The sequence below is a fragment of the Candidozyma haemuli genome (assembly GCF_002926055.2).
Source record: "Candidozyma haemuli strain B11899 chromosome Unknown C_2014730914, whole genome shotgun sequence".
In the NCBI taxonomy this organism is placed as follows: domain Eukaryota; kingdom Fungi; phylum Ascomycota; class Pichiomycetes; order Serinales; family Metschnikowiaceae; genus Candidozyma; species Candidozyma haemuli.
Genome location: NW_020289904.1, coordinates 981,536 through 995,339, shown reverse-complemented (window position 1 = coordinate 995,339; position 13,804 = coordinate 981,536). Strand labels below are relative to the sequence as shown.

The window sequence follows — 13,804 nt, the reverse complement described above, 5'->3', positions numbered from 1 at the left end:
ATATATGAACCACATTTTGATGAAACGTCGATTTTTGGATATTTTGAATCCGGAATCATATGCGTCCTATGCGGAACGTTTGTTTTCCGGTCCGCAAATTACGTAATTCGACCGGAAAACCCATTATTTGACTAGATCAATGTTACACGGTCAATGTGCATTATCCGCCGGTCTAGTATAGTGGTTAGTACAGTTCGTTGTGGCCGAACAAACCCAGGTTCGATTCCTGGGGCCGGCAATTTTTTTGATATTTTTGACAACCTCAACCCCCAAATTTTGTTTTACACCACCCTCCATCCCCTAAACCACCCCTAGTGCACCCAATCAGTCTCCATACTCTTCCACATTCTACCCATTCCTGGCTGCGAACCTCTCTAAAGCACACCTCACCAATTGACGTGCGCGCACCGACAATACCATGGCTCCAAGCCATTATCAGTGAGATAGGCATAGTGGAAGCAAGTTTGTCAAGCACCAATTGTGAACATGGCCTCAGAATATGTATGTATTACGAAAGACGTTATTCCATTGTACGACAATTACTAACCTCAGACTCCATTGGTGATTGAAAGCTCCTCTCTCTCCGACTCTCGGAAGCTAGTCAGGGAAAAGATCATACCATGGGAGGGATTGGCTCGTGCTGGCATTATCAGTAATGACCAGGCGGATCTCATTAAGATTTTAGAGACTCAGAATGCTGACTCCAAGAGGGAGACGGTGTTGAATTCTGTTGATTTATATTCCAAGACCATTTTGAACTTGTTGAATAAGTTGGAGATTAATTCTAGAGACGATGTGTTGAAGAGCGTTTTGGTCTTGTTGAGCGACTTGTTTACCGATCCTCAGGCTAAGGTGTTCTTGGATACGCTTTTGGGTTTGTCTAAGGTTGACGAGTCCTTGCCATTTAATCCATTTGTGAAGCACTTGGACAATAACGATCTGCTCATAAAGACCTTGAGTTTCTATAACTTGGTTATCTTGTTGGGTAAAGCCGCCAAGGATGGCGTTCAGGTCGATAAGGAAGTGTTGATTAAGCTCTTTGACTTGGTCTGTTCCAAGCAATACATTGGCAATGCTGCTGACCAGAACCTGCAATCCATTGGAGTCCAGTTGTTGCAGGACTTGATCATCAACAAGGGCTACCGTGCTATTTTCCAGGAGCACAACTTGGTGTCTAACTTCAAGAGTATAAACTCTTTAATAGAGTTGCTGGCCAAGAAACCCAACAGCATCAACTTTCAGCTCTTGTACTATGTGTTTTTGACTGTGTGGATCCTCAGTTTCTCCAGCTCCATTAACAAGACCATTGTTCATAACTTCCCCCAGCTTATCGGCAGTCTTTTGACCGTGTCCAAAGAGTCCATCAAGCTTAAGGTGGTGAGAGTGGCTATTTCTACATTGAAGAACTTTGTGGCTGTCACGGTGAGCAACCTGGAACGGTACAGTGTGGTTAAATTGGTTCTTTTCCACGACGGATTGAACGTTGTCAAGACTATTCAAACAAGAAAGTTTGCTTCCAACGGCAGTGACGATGAGTTGTCTGGCGACTTGGCTTACTTGAATGATACCTTGTCTGAGGTTGTGTCTAACAAATTGTCCTCGTTAGATGAGTACTTGGTTGAGTTGGAAAACCCTGAGTTGTTGAGCTGGTCCTCGCCTACGCACAAGTCGACCGATTTTTGGCAAGAAAACTCCCACAAGTTCAAGGACAACAACTTCAAGCTTGTCAAGAGAATGTTGGATATCTTGTCTGGTGACGAAACACAAAACAGCAGCAACGTTTCCAAGGTTATCATGTTGAACGATATCCAGTTCTTGATCAAGAACTTGGGGTCCGATGTCATTAACTTCCTTAATACTGAAAAGGGCGGTAAGTACAAGCTCTTGATCATGACCTTATTGGAGAATAACGGTGGTGACAATGAATTGAAATACGAGGCCTTGAGAACTATCCAACATTTGGTGGGCCACGCATAAGAGAGAAATAAACGAAATCTTTAAATACTATCACTCGAAAAAATTTCATCAATACACTTTTTTTTTAGGTAGAATTTCTTAGTAGTCTTCCTTCACGTCAGGTTTGTCTTGATGTTTGTGGATACGCGCTACTCATCTAATGCAGTTGATCCGCACCAACATAGTACGTTAAATTCAATGGGATGCCACCCAAACAAGCCCCTAAAGACTTCCAGTTCAGAGAAGAGCGAGAAAGGACATTCACAAATGGTGTTCAGATCCCTACTACGAGAATTGTGAAGAAATGGGAACACGACGTGCCCTCCATAGCCTCATTGGTCGACAACGGCTTCTACTACACTCCCACACGAAAGAACCAGGATCAGGTTACATGCTTCTGGTGTGGCAAGAAAGAAAACAACATCGTTGGCGTTCGAGCTTTGGGAAGCCATCATCTACGGACGAGTCCCAAGTGTGCCTATGGGCTAATACAGTCGAACATGGAGTACTATGTTTCTGCTCGTGATAAAGAAGGGTTTTGGCACCTGCTAGCCGAGGAAGGAAGGGCTCCCAAATCAGTCACGGATCCACATTCTAAAGAATCAATCAATTTACGTGCTTCTACATTCAAGGATCTTTGGAAACTAGATACTCAGAAGAAGTGTACGGCGACATCAAGAGACTTAGCTAAAGCTGGCCTTTACTATAGTCCTTTGGATAAAGACAACGACCGTGTTATTTGCATGTACTGTGACTGTCCTCTAGATCATTGGGATCCTGAAGATGACCCGTTGCAAGAACATAAAGCTAATTCATACGCATACTGCCATTTCTTGGAGAGTTTGCCTGATGCAGAGAACAAAAAGAATGGCGTGCAAAAACCTGCTCGTGAAAAGAGTATACCGTTGCCAGATGATTCACTTGATGATATTGACGACTCCATGGTTTCGGCACTAAGTACGAGAGGTAACTCTCCCGAACCAACGAAGCAGCATTCGATAGATAAATCGAAGGATTCGTCCTACAGCTCTCCCCTTAATCAATCACTTAATAGAGGGCCTTCGCCTTCGTCGTCTCCTGAGCCCGAACTCCATAAAGAATCTGAATTTGATGCTTACGATTTTTCCATTGAAGATATTGAGGACCCTGACCATGGTTCCATCTTTGACAACGGCACTAATAAGGTATATTCGAGAAAGAATAGATCTCGGAAGCCTCCTCCGCCACCTCCAGCTTCCCTTCGGGAGAAACGCAAATCGTCGTTAATGTTACAGGTTGACAAATCCCATGAATCAGACGAATCAACCAACCGCTCTGTCATGCTGGCCCACACTACAGACCAACACAACAAAAGCCTGTTAACCTCTCAAAGCCCACAATCTGCTCATGGCAAAGCTCAAAATATTGACCAAATCACCATCGAGGATGACGACGGCGATGATGATGGTATGCCTGATAACACTCAGGGCACGCTGGATCCTTTGGACGACCTGGGCTCTAATTTCTCTATATCTGATGACGACGATCTGTCATATCTGGAGAATGGGTCTGAAGTAAAGACTCCAGCACGGAAAGAGGTACGCAAACAAGATAAGGATGATCAACTTGAATCGAACAAGCAACTGAAGAAGCGACATCTGGACTCCTCAGATCAAAGCATGGATTCTGACCGCTTCCAACAAATTCTAGCGTCTCCTGGTAAGAAGAAGAAAGTCAAACTCAACCTGGGCAAGAGCAACTACCAACCAAAAGATGATATACTCGATCTATCCGGTCACAACCTTGGTGACTTCAACGAATCCAACATTTCATACTTGGAAGCACAGCATCAACCTTCTCGAAGAAAGTCAAGCTCTGAAGGTGACGAAGAAAAACCAAAACCAAAACCAAAGCCTGTTCTTTCTACAGAACTTTCGACCAAAGTCAAAAAGTCTGCTTTTGACGACGATGATGATGATTTTGACTTTTTCGTACAGCGGACCAAAAAGACAAAAGCGAAGGAAGATAAAAAGGAAAGTGAAAGCCAGGTAGAGCAGCCCAATGGTCAAGATAAGCAGGTTGAAAATAATGATTTGGTGGATATCTCCGCATCGACAGACGTTGAATTGCATAATAAAACTAGGGCGGTTGATGAAAAATTAGACGTCGAACTGGCAGAGAAAAGGGTGGTGAGTACTACCGAAGGCAGTGATGGCATCCCTCAGCTGGATGTCCAGAATGTCGAAGCTGAAGATGATCTAGATGAAATGGAAATCGAAACTGCTGATGATAAGGAAGGACTGAAAGAAAAGCTGGCGGAGGAAGTCGAGGCAAAGAGTGTTGATGGTTCTCCTGCCATGGTTGACCATGACACTGATAAAAAGGAATTGTCAGTAGATGCTGAGCCTGCTGATATTTCTTCCGCTGCTCCGCAACCAGCTGTTGTGGTTGGGGAGAAAGAAGGCGGTACTAAAGACGAAGGTGAAGTGGAACTTTCCAATAATAGTCTAGCCGACACTAAGGAAGATGCATCTGAAGATTTCGTTGACACCCAAGCAGAATTCGGAGATGCTGATGAGCCTACAAGGGAACCGTCAAAGCCTGATGAGACACTGATTGCATCTGAAGGTAATGATGATGATGAAAATGATACTGACAAGGGAAGCGACTTTACGCTCTCGCCATCATCGTATGGCGAATATGTTAAGGATATGCGGAGTATGGAAGATGAGTTTGTGGACGCCTCTGCGATACAAGAAAGTAAGGGAGGTAATCTTTTGATCGATCAAAGTTCCAAATCCAATTTACTTGAAAATGTTGATGAAGAGCCAATCTTACTGGAAGAAGATAATGACATGGTTATGTTTGATGAGCGGGACGTGAAGAAAGAGTCTGTCAAAATAAATGAGGCATTGGCTCAAGAGGCTGAAGAAGAAAATAGGCTAGTTCTTTCAAGGCCATTGGACAACAAACTCGAGGCGAAACGTTCTTTGGAAAGTGACGTGAGCGAGCCGACTGCTTCTACAGCCTTGGTTCGGGTAGCAGATGCGCAAGAGGATGTTGAAATGGAAGAGAGCGATGCTGAGAGCTCCCACAAGCCTGATGATTCAGAAGAGAAGCCAAATGAAAGTGAGTTTGCCGAAAGCTCTGGAACTGACAACATGGTCGTTGATGAAGCGCCTACAGAAGTGCCTGTTGAGGAGAAGGAAAATAAAGAACCCCAAACAAGCTCCCCAGCAAAAGAAGAAATTCAACCTTCATTTGATCAAGCAGTTGAAGCGACACCTCAAACTAATAACCAGATCCAGCGAATCCCACCGCTCAACATCTCAGAAGAAACCAATCTTCAGCCCATTTCTAGTCCCGGCTACAACGAATCACCACACAATCGCACATTTATAGAGGACTCGCTGATGCCAGAGGCAGAAGAGAAGCTGTTTGAAGATGAACCTATGGAGGTGGCCAAGGTCGACCAAACACCAGAAATTCCCGAGAAGCCCTTACCGCCGCTTGAAGGGCTCTCTGGCTCCTTCATTGAATCCAGTACACCCCAGAAGGAAACAAAGCCACGAGAAGATGCCGTATACAAGTACCATAATCGGATCGATGCTACGAAATTGGGTAATATTGTCGAGGAACTCAAGACCTTAAAAGACACGATGGAGTACCTTGCCGAAGTGTCATCTGCAAGCTGCGAGCTCCACAACGATACCGAGGGTATTTTAACCGATTTCATTGCTGCAATGCCTGAAGAAGAAGAGATGATGACAATCAAAGAATGGATGCAACATAATGCTGCGACCTGTGGCAGGACAGTGAAAGCCATTGCCGACCGTATGATCGAAGCCTACGAAGCTGAATTCGATAGTCTTATCGAACACGTCAATGGTTTGAACACCACTGACTAACGGCTTAAAAAAGAAAAAATTATTTCTGCCACAAAAAGAAGTACATAGCTTTACACCACCCTTCGGCGCTCGGCACCAGAAAGATAGCGTATGCGCGGAACAAAAATCTGGTTCACGGGCCTTGCATAGCGTCGTTAACGACCCTGTCAAGTGCAGGCCATGTATCAGCAGTGATCAATTGGTCAGATAAATACATAATCCATTAGTCTAGGAAGTCGACTATACCTGGCCCTCCAAGCACATCTATTCCCAAGGCAAACACGCCTCATTGCTCTCACGGACCGGGAAACTTGCATTTTTTACGTTCCCGTTTCCGATACTTTTGTGGTCGGTGGTGATAAGAATCTCCCCCCCAAAAAAAAAAGTACCACAGTCTAATCAGCCACCGTCTTTTCGGTGCCAATCAGAGCATTTGCCAGCATCAACTAAAAAGCATATTATCTATTCAGAGCAAACATGTCGTTCTGGCCGTTTTCCAGTTCGTTTAATAGCAATAGTCATTTGCAGAAACTCCTTGATTCTACAGCTGACGTGAGCAAGATCAATATTGATGACTTATTTGAGGATCGAACTATCCAGCTGGAATTTATGGATGAATTGAAGGGTCTCCTGACGAAATATGGAAGAAGACAAACTTCCATTTGCCTCTGGTGCAGCAGGCTGAAGCTAATACCAAAAGTTCCAATACCATCAACGACGACTCTTCGGTGGCTTCGTCATCAAACGAGACAACAAGCAATAATGTTCTATCTAAAACTGCTAGAGAAGCGAAATTGATGGAATTGGTGCTTCAACCGCATATATTGATGGTCTCCTCGACTACATTGAGCAGTCTGTGGAGTTCTTCTATGACCTAGCAATCAAGGAGGAAGAAAAGCTAGAAGACCTTGTGAATAAAAGTGACAGCGGGAGTCTCCATTCAGATAATCCTTCGGACGAAGTAAGAGAACTGAGAATGGAAGATGCCAGGGAGGAACAAGAAGAGGACGAAAGCAAAGGTGAACAGGCAGATGAGCGCCTACGTCGCTGCATTCAGGGCGCCACAGATGTCCTCTCATTGGAATTCTGGGTCATTTCTAATAGAATCATAGAGACCCCGGTACTCATGGATAAGTTGTGGCTGGTGATCCTGATGCCACATCTTCGGGAAAGTTCTCCTGCTGTGGGCTATCTTGTGCTGGTTTTGGATCACTTTTTGGATTCCAATTCAACAGAGTTTCTTAACTATATTAGAAGACGTGACAACTTAGTTGATACGTTTTTGGCCAAGATAGAGATCCCCATCTTGATGGATTTCTTCATAAAGATTATCCAAACAGATAGAGCAGACTCTCCTACTGGTATCATTGAGGTTCTCTCTCAACAGCAATTGATATCCAAGCTTATTGACATTCTCAAACCAATTTCTTCCCAATTTGAGGAGGACCATGTTTGCATTCCAAGCTATGAGCTTCTTTTCAGACAAACAGCCGCTGCTGAGCTCATAAAAGCACTTATATCCATATCATCAAATTCCACATTGGCGGTGGATCTAGAATCTAACATTGGGCCCAATCAATTGACTCGTGAATTGGCTTCGCCCAAGATCATCAACCAGATGGTGCATGACATAATTTTGTACCGTATTCCCGGTAAAACTGCGTCTGATTTACCACGTACAAATAAAAGTGGAATCAGCAACTGTGTCACCATCTTAATCGAACTTATTAGAAAAAATAATTCTGACTACGACTTGAATTGTGGAACATACAGTGCCCTTCTTCAGAATAATACCGCAGAGCCTACAGGTGAGGTGAGCGTATACGTGATGTATCAATGGCTTAAAGACTTTAATCAGAATCCTCCTGGAATAAGAGATCCTGTATTCCTTGGTGACATGTTACAAATTTTTCCGAGAACATGAATGCTATTTCGGAGCTCATTGACCTCGATGCAAGCGTTCCCGCTGCTGCTGAAAAAGGTTCAGAAGCTCTTGGTGTGACCAAATTCAAGCTCTTTGAGCTCATAGCGGAGCTTCTTCATTGTTCCAATATGATTCTTTTGAACTCAAGAAAGATTGCAGAAATCGTTCGTATCCGTGACAAGATCCGAGTTTTGCAAGAATCAAGGCTCAAAGATGCTTTGGCTGGCTCTATTCTAGACGAAGAGTCTTCATCTGTCGATGATGAACATATCGGTGATGTAACAAGCGGTATAGATGACGTTTCATTGCATGACATGTCTCCTGAAACTACCAAGAAGACCGAGAGATCCAACACCAATGAGTTGTCGGTGAAGAATTTCACCAAGCTTAAAATGGAACAACTCAATGCTTCTGAGTATGTTGAATCTGACGATGAGGAACCTGCTGTTTCGCAAGAGAATCCATTTGTTTGCATAGAAAGAGATGAAATGTTCAGAGAGAATCCATGCATTGGTGATGCCTTCAAAATCAAGCTTGTTGACCTGAATCTTCTTCCCAAGATGCTTAGAAAGTTTGTTGATTACCCCTGGCATAACTTTTTCCACAATGTGGTATTCGATTTGATACAACAAATCTTCAACGGAAAGTTGAATTCGTACAACTCGTTTTTGATTGTCGAGTTGTTCAAGCATGACGAGTGTAACATCACTCACCTTATCGTCGATACTTTCAAGAGTAAAGCAGAACCCAGACCTGGCTACACGGGCCATCTTATCCTAATCAGTGAGGAAGTCGTCAAGTTCTCATCATTGTATAAACCAGGTTTGATATCACCTGTCATAGTTGACGCAGTCAATGGTAAGGATTGGGAGTGGTTTGTGGAGAATGTCTTACTTAAAACTCGTGAACTTTACAATGCAATTCTAGGTGCTGACCCTGAGTACGATGATGTTGATAATATGGAAGGGGGAACCCGTAGAGTCCATGATGATGATTCGTACGGATTTGATTCTTCTACGGTTGGCTACATGGACCTCGAACCATATGACGAGGAACAGAAAAACTTCATCATTCTAGGCGACAGCAGCAACCATGACGAGTTTGTGAGTCTGAAGCCACAACACCCTGATGACGATGAGGATGCAGAAGCTAACCACAAAACTGACCTTGCGGACGTGAGAATACAGAGTATGTCCCCAAAATCTCTGGTAGAAAATCATGAGGACTTAGTGAACGATCTAAACGGGTCTAAATTTCCTGGACATCGGGACGAGCTTCAAGAAGACAACTTCTTCGACGACCTTTCTGGATCTAGCTCGTCGGATGAAGATGATGATGACCATAATGAGTTACGTCGCGTGCCAAAACATAGCGAATCGTGAGTGTATTACAATAAAATTTTAGTGAATAGAAATAAAATTAAATTATCTGTCTGTGTTACTTTTTTGGTTTGCTGTAAATCACCTTACCGTTGGGCAACTCGATCTTTTCTCCCTTTGGCTTCTTCTTTTTCTTGGGTTTGCTCGCCTCTGACTGGCCCTGACGCTTCTCCTTCTCAGCATTAGAGTTGGTGTGAACAACAGTAGTGTCAATATAACGACCCGAAAGCTTACCAATCGATACGTTCCAAAGCTTTGCTGGAAGCTTAAAAAACAAAGTATCTTTGAAACCAGGGCTAACGTTGATGTCGTGTTCGTCCAATGGAACAAGGACCCTATTACCCTTCTCGGTCTCGATTATGCTGACGTCGCCAGTATTAGAAACATGGAACTGGACGCCATTTGGAGCTTCCACCTTTCTATCAGAACCATCCAATGGAGGTACACCAGAGTTGTTCCAAGCCTGAGATCTGATCTGGTCCTTCAAGTTAACAATTCTCTTAAAGTCTTGTCTTCTGCTGATAGTAAGCGCAACATAGTGGAATACACCAACAATAACGAAAAGAACCACCAACGTAAACACAAACCCAGGGCGGAACCTCAGGTAATAGTAGCCCGTGCCCTTCCACTTAGGGAACCCCTTATCGTAGAAATAGTCATATCTTCTCCTCAAGCTATGGTCTCTCAAGATATTACCCACAAGCGACAACCTCTGGAATCTTTCCTCGGCCTTCTTCTTAAGCTTCTTGGATTTCCCGCTAAACTTATCTGGATGCATTTTCCTTGACAATTTCCTATAAGCCTTGTTGATTTCGTCCAACGAAGACTTGGGTCCATTGGGTAGTTTAAGCCATGAGTAGAAGTCTGTAGCCTCACCGAGATCCTTCTTGATCTTATCGTTCAAGCTGAAGATCTCATAATCCTCTGGCGACCAGTTTGCTGCCACAAACAAGGCGCAAAAGGTGAAAATAAATAAGCTAACCGCTCTCATGCTAAGCCAAAGAGGGTTCTTTTGATGTTTCCAAGAGGGTTTATATTTTAAGTAACCTACCGCGCAGTGGAAAATTAACGGTCTTGCTCGACTCGTGTTTTTGTAGTGCATGAGGGTAAGTACAGCCCAGAATCATCAGTCTACGCTTTTCCAAGACCACCATTTTTCTTCTCCTGGCAAGATGGCTCTTTACCCGTTATATGGAAAACAGAAACTTATTTTTTACTATAATGTTGTCTCGACAACGCTATGGTTCTGCTGCTTGTGCCGCTTCCTTATCTTGCTTCCACTCGTTGGAAGGAAGTTCTTGCCAGCTGGAATAGCTGATTTCTTTCATGTGGTCAGTGTGTTCCCACTTATTGGTTGGGTTTTGGTTACTGCTCTAGTCAAGACTCAACATTCATGGAACGATCTTTGGGGGCTTTTCGATGCTCTTAGGATGGTCTGGATGTGCTACGGTGTGATCTTCCCTCATCCCAAGATTGCCAAGCATACTTCATATTCTTTTTTGATTCTGTCGTGGTGTATTCAAAACTTGATTGATTCGTTTTACCATGGCTTCAAGACAAAGACGAGAACTTCGCCGTTATGGTTGTTCTGGCTCCATCACCACCACTTCTACTTGACATTCTTTGTGAGTTGTGTCAGCGAGATGATCTTGATCTTCTTGAGTCTTGGATTTGTCAAGAGTGAATTGCACGAATGGGTGCTTAAGGCTTGCATTTTGGCGTACGTTCCTGTTGGATACTTCCTTTTTGGGTACCTTCGGAACAGACAAGCTACCAAATACGATGCGTTCATGGAGAAGAGGAACCGTGGACGTGTTCAGAACCAGGAACTTCCTCGTGTTCAACAGCCATCTTCTGCCGTTGATCAGAGCTCGAGGTGAGCTCTGGGGACCAGGTTATTCATAGAAACAGAAATATAAAATGCATTGAACAACATCGAGCTCGGCTTATATATGAATCAGTAAACTACTTTAAGAAGTATTGGTTGTTTTTTATATTATTTATTTAATTTTTTTGGGATTTTTTTTGTTTTTCTATTTTTTTTTTTTTTTATTCTTTTTCAAACTTTAGGCAACAGTATATCAAATTAATGATAGATCGAAATAAGCAGCAGCGCAATAGAAAGTCCTGACAGTTCATGGGATGTCTTTCATTTAAAGACCAATCAATCCCAAACCGTCGGTGGTGATCTTACCAACATCCTTCAAGATGTCAGAAACAAGGTCACCCACATCGTTAAGAACAGCAGAAACGTCTCTGGCCTGCAAAGCAACCTGCTCCTGCTCCTCTCTCTTCTTCAAGTCCAAAGGCTTAAGAATTGGGTCAAGGATCTGGGTCACGTTAAGACCAGCATCAGCCAAAATGACAGTCACATCCTTGACGACAGTACCAAGAAGGTCAGTGACATCAGTCAAGAGGGTCTCAACGACATCTCTCTTTGCCAACTCAGTAGTAGCAACTGGAGTGGCAGAGACAGCGGTGGAGGCAGCGAGACCGGTAATGATAACTTTGGAGAAGTGCATTGTAAGATTGAGTGATTGATAGAGATTGAAGTTTGTTGATATTGAAATCCAAGGGACGAAACCACCTCTTTATATATTCGCCAGGGAAGTATGGAGCCCTTTCCAAATGGTTGTGGCTCTCATGGTAAATTTTGATAAAACCGTGATTCTACCGGTTACTGGTTGGACCGTGGCTGCAAAATCGGTATACTAGTATCTCAGCCGCAGTGAAAAGCGCAAAAACGGTTGATAGTGTCGAAGCATGAGAGATAAGCCTGCGTCTATGTTATTGGACGAAGACTAAAGCTGTCATTAATACGTCACTTGCTGTTTGTGATACTAACTAATGCCTCATAACCTATCGTCCGCAGCTACTCCAGGTTAAGGTTTTTGACGTCTGTCAAGTCATGTAAGGGAGATCATTAAGTGGAACCATAATGAAATTGGGCAAACTTTTGATTCATTAGTGGCTTTCACCCTCGTCTAATTCTTCAACAAAAGGCCTTATCTTTAAAGATAATGAAAGACAATGGTGTTGTTGGAATTTGAGATAATCACACTATCGCCAAATGCGCTTGTCGACTCAGCCTTGGAGAATGCTCGGAACAACCGGTCTAGAGAGATATTATTGCCCAGATATCGATGTAGCGATTATCAGTAAGCCACAATTATTCGAAAACAAACATATCATATGCTTGGGGGTAGGTATGGATGGAAATCACAAAATGCGCTGCCGATTGCCGGTGCACGTTGGTCAATTAGATACGACAGAGGCTTACACTGAAAGTATGGATGTTTGGAGGAAGATAGATGGCTTGCGGTCTTGGCACTCTTCCAAAAGGCTTGAGGAAGTTGAAGTTGCATGGTCTTGTGACTCGGACAAGTATCATGGAAACCGTGTAGATAAGAGCTGTTTACGTTCTCGAAGTAATGCAAACACAATGGCTAGTAACCCTTACATTCTTCCATTTTCGTCGGCGTACATGGTATTGAAAACGGTTTGTGTGGACGGTTTGGTAGTCAAGTTGAGTTAGGATGCAGTTATCAAACGGTAAGCCGATGTGCTTTCCAACAAGACAATTGCGTTATTGCAAATCAAACCAATAATGTTGAAGAAGAAGACTTGAATGATTTTTATCAAGCGGTGGAATCCCGGTTGAGCCAATGAATTGGGATCCTACGCTATCGTCTTCTTATCGAGATATACCAATTCAATCATAACCATTCAATCGTTATCTGTCAAAAAACAAAAAGATGTATTTTTCATTCCAAACGATATCTTCTAAATATCAGAAGACTCCACCTTTTTAGAAAATACCTCAATAGTTGACGCTTCATGGCCTTTCTTCAATTAGAGAGGGTCCTGGAAGAAGGGCGCACCCTGTAAGCGCATACATGCATTGAGTACTAACCCACCTAGTAACTTTTCAACAATCACCCTTTTTCTCCTTCAAAAGCTTCAATTCACTTTATCATGACCTACGTTGAACAGCTTTTAGATCAGTACCTGGAAAAGTTCCATAAGCTGATCACTTGCCCTCTCACCAATGAGCTCTGTAAGGGTACACTTCCAGACTACAAGCTCTTCACTTACCTAGTGCAAGACCTCAAGTTTTTCCAATACAGCTTGAACCTTTTCGGTAATGCCTTGGTTCATTGCAGTAACCCAGAATCTGCCATTGTCTTGGGTAAACAGATTGGGTTTATCTCTAACTCAGAGAACACATACTTCTTCAAGTGCTTGGACCAATTGAGAAACGAATCCAAGGAAGAGATTGAAGAACACGCCAAATCAATGTTGAACGACCCGCCACCAACCCTTCCAGCAGTTAAGAAGTACCTTGACATTCTCGAGTACTTGACGTTCAAACTGACACTGTATGCTGAGATCATCACCTTTATGTTTGTCATGGAGAAGGTGTACCAAGGCTGGGCCGAGTACCATTTGGAGAATACTCCAGAGACGAAAAGCCTTGCCTACAAGCACGACGAATGGGTTGTGTTACATAGTGGACCAGAGTTTGGAGCCTGGTGCGATTTCCTTGCCAAAGAAGTGAACAGAGTTGGCATCGACCAAGAAAGCAAAGCCAAATGCAGTGAATTTTTTGAAAAGACCTTGGATTTGGAAATTGAATTCTTCGATGCCTGTTTCGATTACCATGATTAGAGACCTTAATG

The 13,804-nt window shown here is 43.3% G+C and overlaps 6 protein-coding genes and 1 non-coding gene across 7 annotated transcripts; 5 read left to right on the top strand and 2 right to left on the bottom strand. All coding sequences in view use genetic code 12, as the record gives it.

The window, feature by feature from the left end:
* Positions 1-166: 166 nt before the first annotated feature.
* On the top strand, positions 167-238 carry CXQ85_002066. Its single transcript has one exon. It is a non-coding gene; the product is annotated as a tRNA-His (tRNA).
* Positions 239-499: 261 nt separating this feature from the next.
* On the top strand, positions 500-5,843 carry CXQ85_002065 (uncharacterized protein; the record flags this gene model as incomplete). Its single annotated transcript, XM_025485755.1, has 3 exons — positions 500-505; positions 553-1,962; positions 2,193-5,843. The coding sequence occupies 3 exons, from the start codon at positions 500-502 to the stop codon at positions 5,841-5,843; spliced, it is 5,067 nt and encodes a 1,688-aa protein (XP_025341220.1).
* Positions 5,844-6,299: 456 nt separating this feature from the next.
* Positions 6,300-9,128, top strand: CXQ85_002064 (uncharacterized protein; the record flags this gene model as incomplete). Its single annotated transcript, XM_025485754.1, has 4 exons — positions 6,300-6,493; positions 6,523-6,586; positions 6,607-7,704; positions 7,740-9,128. The coding sequence occupies 4 exons, from the start codon at positions 6,300-6,302 to the stop codon at positions 9,126-9,128; spliced, it is 2,745 nt and encodes a 914-aa protein (XP_025341219.1).
* Positions 9,129-9,183: 55 nt separating this feature from the next.
* CXQ85_002063 (uncharacterized protein) lies at positions 9,184-10,116 on the bottom strand (the record flags this gene model as incomplete). The annotated part of the gene is made up of 1 exon (XM_025485753.1): positions 9,184-10,116. The coding sequence occupies one exon, from the start codon at positions 10,114-10,116 to the stop codon at positions 9,184-9,186; it is 933 nt and encodes a 310-aa protein (XP_025341218.1).
* Positions 10,117-10,297: 181 nt separating this feature from the next.
* On the top strand, positions 10,298-11,005 carry CXQ85_002062 (uncharacterized protein; the record flags this gene model as incomplete). The annotated part of the gene is made up of 1 exon (XM_025485752.1): positions 10,298-11,005. One exon carries the CDS (start codon positions 10,298-10,300, stop codon positions 11,003-11,005), a length of 708 nt encoding a protein of 235 aa, XP_025341217.1.
* A 273-nt stretch (positions 11,006-11,278) lies between these two features.
* On the bottom strand, positions 11,279-11,647 carry CXQ85_002061 (uncharacterized protein; the record flags this gene model as incomplete). The annotated part of the gene is made up of 1 exon (XM_025485751.1): positions 11,279-11,647. The coding sequence occupies one exon, from the start codon at positions 11,645-11,647 to the stop codon at positions 11,279-11,281; it is 369 nt and encodes a 122-aa protein (XP_025341216.1).
* A 1,453-nt stretch (positions 11,648-13,100) lies between these two features.
* On the top strand, positions 13,101-13,793 carry CXQ85_002060 (uncharacterized protein; the record flags this gene model as incomplete). The annotated part of the gene is made up of 1 exon (XM_025485750.1): positions 13,101-13,793. The coding sequence occupies one exon, from the start codon at positions 13,101-13,103 to the stop codon at positions 13,791-13,793; it is 693 nt and encodes a 230-aa protein (XP_025341215.1).
* Between the last annotated feature and the right edge of the window lie 11 nt (positions 13,794-13,804).